This window comes from Sinocyclocheilus rhinocerous, unplaced genomic scaffold (genome assembly GCF_001515625.1).
Source record: "Sinocyclocheilus rhinocerous isolate Xijiao unplaced genomic scaffold, SAMN03320098_v1.1 scaffold714, whole genome shotgun sequence".
NCBI classification, from domain to species: Eukaryota; Metazoa; Chordata; class Actinopteri; order Cypriniformes; family Cyprinidae; genus Sinocyclocheilus; species Sinocyclocheilus rhinocerous.
Window position 1 is genome coordinate 968057 of NW_015646165.1, and position 6680 is coordinate 974736.

At 34.3% G+C, this 6680-nt stretch overlaps 2 protein-coding genes across 3 annotated transcripts in view; one reads left to right on the forward strand and one right to left on the reverse strand.

Annotated features, from left to right (window-relative positions):
• Nucleotides 1-1870, reverse strand: part of LOC107707019 (cyclin-T1-like) — a 17458-nt gene extending 15588 nt beyond the window's left edge. For both annotated transcript variants that reach the window (XM_016510886.1, XM_016510885.1), the window contains exons 1-3: nucleotides 1654-1870; nucleotides 764-845; nucleotides 531-659 (exon numbers count right to left, since the gene is read on the reverse strand). In XM_016510886.1, coding sequence (XP_016366372.1) covers nucleotides 531-659; nucleotides 764-845; nucleotides 1654-1823 — 381 coding nt within the window. In that variant the 5' untranslated portion in view covers nucleotides 1824-1870. The remainder of the gene's footprint in view (nucleotides 1-530; nucleotides 660-763; nucleotides 846-1653) is intronic.
• Nucleotides 1871-2946: 1076 nt separating this feature from the next.
• LOC107706976 (transmembrane protein 18-like) lies at nucleotides 2947-4636 on the forward strand. The gene is made up of 5 exons (XM_016510828.1): nucleotides 2947-3299; nucleotides 3465-3582; nucleotides 3796-3850; nucleotides 3936-4029; nucleotides 4153-4636. The coding sequence occupies exons 1-5, from the start codon at nucleotides 3207-3209 to the stop codon at nucleotides 4246-4248; spliced, it is 456 nt and encodes a 151-aa protein (XP_016366314.1). The 5' UTR covers nucleotides 2947-3206; the 3' UTR covers nucleotides 4249-4636.
• Nucleotides 4637-6680: the final 2044 nt, after the last annotated feature.

Genomic DNA, 6680 nt, shown 5'->3' on the forward strand with positions numbered 1-6680 from the left:
AGGGGCGTGTTTGTTTTGGTGATTTCAAATATCAACACTGGCTACCAGAAATCACTTACTCTGCCTTTAAGTAGCAATACCTTTACTTAAGTAACATTTTTTAGTACTCTTTCCACCACTGTTTTTAGGTGAACTATCCCTTTAAGAAATAGTTAACTCAAAAAAAAAAAAAAAAAGAAAAATGGTCAAGAAATTTAAGCTAATTGCTAATACAACATTTCTCAATTTTGTTTAGTTCAACTTGATAATAACTAACATTAAAACTGAAATAAAAAATAATTGAAACTGTATAGACATTTAAAAAAAATTATCTGACGAAACTGACAAAAACAATGCATTTACAAAAATTGAAACTAAAAATGGAAATGGAAAATATAAAAATAAAAACTAATTAAAAATATATGTATGTATAAAAAAAAAAAGAAAAATATGGTCAAGAAAAACTTGTACTCTAATAAGTTCCATTTAAACAAATGTGACTCTCACAGATGGTTTGAATGCCATGCCACATAGATACTATCATTACTTACATCACTCCTGGTGTCTGGTGACGGGTCCTGAGGATTGAGACATGCATGGGTCACCTTAATCACATGCTCTAGCTTGCGGGGCTGTTCTTCCACTTTAGCGGCTAAAAAGAGAGCTGCAGGAGCAATCACCTGTGCAGCACATGACAGAAGCAGAGGTTAGAGTCCCGTCCAATGCAGCCAGCTGTTTTTAATGGTGCTTTTATAAAAAGCTTGTGGAAGAATAAAGCACATACATTCCGGTGGAAGCGAGTGAAGGACTGGATCATGTAGAACCGATGCATATACACAATGGCAGTGTTAATTGTAAGTTGAGACCTAATAGCTCAAAGTTAAGGATTGTAACACATTAAAAGCATTTAAGAAAAACAGCACAACTGCTCAACTCAACAACCTCAGTATTTCAAAAGGATCATAACTAGTATTGATATTTAGGAGAGCATGTCCAGCCAAAATTTCTTGAGCAATATGCTGGGCTTGTCAATCACAGATTCATATTTTCATTAAATTCTTGTATTGTAATTCATTAGAGGTACTATCATTTAATTTTAGACACATTAGCACATGTTCCTACCAAAGGAAAAACAATTCAACTACTTTCCTTTAATCTATGGAACATTATTAACCTAAAATAAAACCGAATAATTCATATTCTCCTTCCTATTACTAACGTTATATATTCTATTACGGTATTAGAACTTCTCTCAAGCAGGGCAAGTCAAGATATGTTTAAATAATACTAACGGATATATGTTTGGAATGGCATAAATATCATATAAATCTAACACTAAAGTGTAAACAAATGGTATAATGAAGAAAATTGCGGAAAATGGAGAGTGGGAATGGCAGTGACACCGGCTGCGCTATTGTTCAGTAGGAAAGACACCTCCAGCTAGGCCCTACGGCCTTAACTAAACCAAAAAAAAAAAACACAAAACGGGGACATAAATCTTTTATTCCGTTCGCCTTAATCCACAAGTTTCACAATACAACAGGCGTGTTTACTGGTAGAGCTGTTTCAGGTCATTATAATGCTGAAACACAACACCACACAAGCCGCCCGAACCGGCGTCAGTCTCCTCTGAGCAGCTGCCGAGAGCGACGCCTCACAAACTGAAAAAGATACACGTTGAGCCGCTGTCCCATGTCCTGCAGCAGGTTAGCAGCTTGCTGTCGGTACGAGAGCTCTTTGTCGGGATCAAGTCCCGCTCGGCGAGATGGGCTGTTTTCGATTTGTTCGCGCGTGAAGTACCATTTATTGTTATTTAGCGAAAGCGAAGGGAACGAAGCCGCCATTACTGAGAAGGACAATGTTTTAAAATCTCCTTGCGTCACAGGAAGCGCGTCATCGCCGGCTGGAATGCGACTGCGGTATCGTTTGACCTTAACCCGTTCAGAACTGAATTGTGTTACACGGACACAAAATTATCTTTATTTCCACTCCAAATGCATCCATAAATTACAATTAATCATTGTTGTTGTCAAATAATTGTTTTTAAATGCCCATTACAACACTAGAGATACCAAGATATAAGGATATGATATTTCAAGAAATGTAAATTATACATAAATACACAAATTATACATGAATGCAACATCATTTTAGATTCAGGTTGGTTTTAACAAATTAAGTGCTTTTCTTAAAAACAACAACAACAACAACAACAACAACAAAAAACAGATGATTAACAAACAACCGAGCACACAACTTTAAAACAAATTAAATATTAAAAAATAGAATATCAAACACAAAAAAGTCATTCACAAAAATAATTTTTTCATCTTTTTTTATTAACCAAAAATATTATAAGACAGCATTCAATTTACAATCAACTTATTCAACATTATAAAAGCAGCATGGACACCAAAGTCCCTTTAAGACTAGTCTTTTCTAGTTTTAGCTGGTTTTAAGCTTTTAAAAACTAGTAAATTGTAAAATAATAAAATAAAATGAAACAAAATAATAAATAAATAAATCATAAAAATATCAGCACAGTCTAAAAAGAATGAATTATAACTTTCCAAACACACACACACGCACACACATCATACATATCATTGAATACAAAATTAGTACGAATAGAAATATTATAATAAATTACATTATAAATTCTATTTACAATAAATTATATTTTTTCAACTAAATCCAACAATATCCCAGCTTTTTATTCTACATCTCTGATAGGGCGTTTGGATATTGTATCAGATATATTGAAATATATACAAATATATCAGCTGTATTTAAATTTTCTTTGACATTTAATTGTACCATTTGCTGTAACTGTTTATGTGTGATAATCATACATTCTTGCCGTTTAAAGTTTGTAAGTAGGTTGAGTATCACCATGTCGACCAGCCTTGTTATAAATACAGGTTTCCATGTGACTTTTATTTTGAATTTTCCATTGCTACACATCTTCTTTCATTTATTTGTCGCAATTTTGTTCCTTTTAACCCGATGCGGGAATTTAAAACATTCTATTTGTATTTCAAACCCACTCTTAAAATTTAGTATAAGTAATAATAATGAATATGAAACAACAATAACCTGCACTTCAGCATCAACTAATGTCGCCATGCATTGGTGAACTTAGAGAGAAAGACCGTGACGAATGCGGAAGTGTTTATGTTGTGTGTGTGTGGTTTAGCTGCTAATACAGTGGCGTGCAGTCTAATAAAATGACCGAGTCCAAAGCTAAGAATATCAGCGCCATTCCAATCGATGGATTCAGCAATGTTCGCATCACATCATTATGGAGCTTTCTACAGTCTGTAAGTTTACAGCAACATTACATTCTCTTTTTATTGTTCACATAAAGCTAATCCAGAGTTTCTTGGGTATTTTTCAGTACAACCGAGGCCACGTGGATTAAGTGAAGAAAACGTATTTTTTGTACCTAGGAAGAACTAGTAATAATCTTGTGATCTGGTTTCCAGGTTGACTGGTCTGAATCCTGGCTGATGGGTCTGCTAGCCTTTCATGTCTTGTGTTTTGCTTTCACCATTCTGTCCTGCAAATGCTACCGTCTACAGATCTGTCATTTTCTCTTGATGGGTGAGTTTTTGCATTAAAAAAATGCTATCAGGGTAAATGTATAAAATTATAATGGAAAAACAAAGCATTAATTTTCTTAGAAGATTACATTATAACAAACACAATGTGTTTTCTGAATTGTGAAGGCATTTTAATGTATATCATTTATATTTAATTATAGTAAACATGTTAATTATAGATTTACCAGATGACATAGTATTTCATCTTTTGCAGTTGCAATGGTTTACAGTGCAGAATACCTGAACGAGCTGGCAGCAATGAATTGGAGGTGATTATATCCCCACCATAACCCCCTGTTATGATTGTATGTTTATTTTGTTGTTATACTTAATGTGACTGCATTTTGTTTTTAGGTCTTTTTCAAAGTTCCAATACTTTGATTCGAAAGGAATGTTCATATCACTAGTATACTCAGTCCCGCTCATGCTCAACACTGTTATTATTGTGGTAAGTTTTTCCTTTTTAGAATAGTCTTCTTTATATATAATACTAAAATATGCATTTCATCTGATTAATTTTACAGTATGTTAAGATTTCGCCTTTGATTTAAACTCAGTCTTTGTGTTTTAGGCTGTGTGGGTGTGGAGGACCTTCTCAACCATGACAGAATTGAAGATACTGCAGTTAAAAAGAAAAGCAGCCAGAGAGAACAAGAAAATGCAATAGAAGACGTGAACCGGATGTGCTCCATTTCATAATGTGCAGTGGTGGAGGGCAGATATAGTTAAAGAAAAGACTGTTTAGCATGGGGTGATCATTAGAAAATGTGGTGTGAAGGTTCTTAAGTGTTATTTCAGATTGCTGATAGACGATTACTCCAACTGCTAGCAGATACTCCATGGAACATGTGATTTGATCAAATCACAATTTTATCGAATCTGTTGGAAAAAGCCATCAACTGTATTATGCAACTGCTTTGTGTACATATTGACCATTCCAGAGCTCAATATTGCTTATTTGTCTGTTGTTAACATTGAATGGATAAAACCCTGTTTTTGAGTGTCGAACATGTAAATTGTGTATTTATGCCAAAAAATTGAATGTTGTTTTTTTAAATTTTTTTTATAGATATCATTGTGAATTTATTTCAATGTTACATCAAAGACTGAGATGCACAACTCCATAAGTCTAAGAACACATTGAAAATTCATTCATTTAAACCTTCAAATAAACAAAGTTTTGGGATTTTTATTTTGTTTAATTATATGTAAATGTAATATGAAGATTAAAGGAATAGTTAACCCAAAAATTAATCTTTGCTAAAAATCTACTCACCCTCACTTTCCAAGATGTAGATGACTTTGAACAGATAGATATGAACAGATATGAAGAAATTTAGCATTATATCACTTGCTCAGCAATGGATCCTCTGCAGTGAATGGGTGCCGCCAGAATGAGAGTCCAAACAGCTGATAAAAACATCACAGTAATCCACATGACTCCAGTCCATCAATTAACATCTTGTGCTAAATTGCTTGTTTGTAAGAAACAAGTTCATCATTAATGCGTTTTAACTTCAAGCCATTGCTTTCAGCTAAAATACAAGTCCATAATCCATAATAATGCTTTCTCCAGTGAAAAAGTCCATCTCCTGTTGTCCTCTCACATCAAACCCCACCGACATATTGTTTTAATTTATGAAGAGTGCTTGATCTGTGCACATTTCTCTCCTGATTCAGAATAGACAAATATTTTTTTTATTTTATTTTTTTTACTGGAGGTAACATTATGGATAGAGGACTCATTTTAACCAGAAGCATCAGTTTGAAGTTAAAAACGTCTTAATGATTGATTTGTTTCTTACAAACACGCAGCTTTTCTCTTTACAAGATGTTAATTGATGGATTGGAGTTGAGTGTGTTACTTGTGAGTGATGTTTTTATCAGTTGTTTGGACTCTCATTCTGACGGCACCCATTCACTGCAGAGGATTCATTGGTGAGCAAGTGATCGAATGCTACTTTTCTCCAAATCTGTTCCAATGAAGAAACAAACTCATCTCCATCTTGCAAAGCCTGAGGATGCGTACATTTTCAACAAATTTTAATTTGTCAACTATTCCTTTAATATTTTAATGTTAATATTTATACATTAAAATAGTTAACTTTCACACAAATTATTATGCAGATAATATTATTTGCAATGAAAAAAAAAAAGTATTAAATTAGTAAAAAGGAAAAGAGAAGATTTTTTTAAACAAAATATCTTCCTTTAACCAGTAGAGGGGGCAATACACCAATTCCCCAGGGTTTCGTGTAGTCCATAAATGTTGCAGTGCACCCAATATGTTCAGAGTCACATGCATGCGTGCATAAGTGGACTATTATAAGCAGCTTTGAAGAGCTCAGGATTATACAATTCATTGAGGTGATGCTCAAAATGCAAAGCTAATCATTATGAAAATCATCTGGCCTCCAGAAGATTTAGATTTTTTGATGTGCAATGATGGTAATTTAGATTGTGACTATCAGGTGTCATGCTTCACTTACGCACTCTTGAGATCTCAACCTAAAACCAACAGTGGCAAAACTTCAAAGTCTCTACCGTCCCCCCGAGTCCATAAAATGAAATCATATTTCACAGGATTACTGACTTTTCATTCTTTATTATTCACTCCCTTTTTGTCTCTCTACGGGAAAGTGAAAGGAGCCGAAATCCAGCTGTGGATTCCAAAATGTATTCTGTTTCATATCGGTGTGATGTTACATGATATTTTTTTCTGGAAAGTTGTAATGCTAACAATCCTCCTCAAGGGTCTTGAGAGTTGAGACTGAATGTTCATATGTTTCAATGTGAGTTAGCTGTGGTGAAGCCAGGCTTTGGCCCAGCATTTCTGTTCTATGTGAGTTTTCATTTGGTCTTCATGCCAATTCTATAGCCAAACCACGAGAACCATGTTACACAGGAACCATCTGAAACAGGTGCTTTGTGCTGTCTTGGAAAGCATTCTGCTTTCTGGGGAGTGCTGAGATGTCAAAGGCCTGTTTTCTGTGCACTTAAGAGGATGATAAATGAGTTTTAGGATGTCCGAGGATTTGTGGTTTTCTGACACAAGTGAAACCTCCTGTTGCTGTGTTTAGAACATCCTTTCATTTCAAT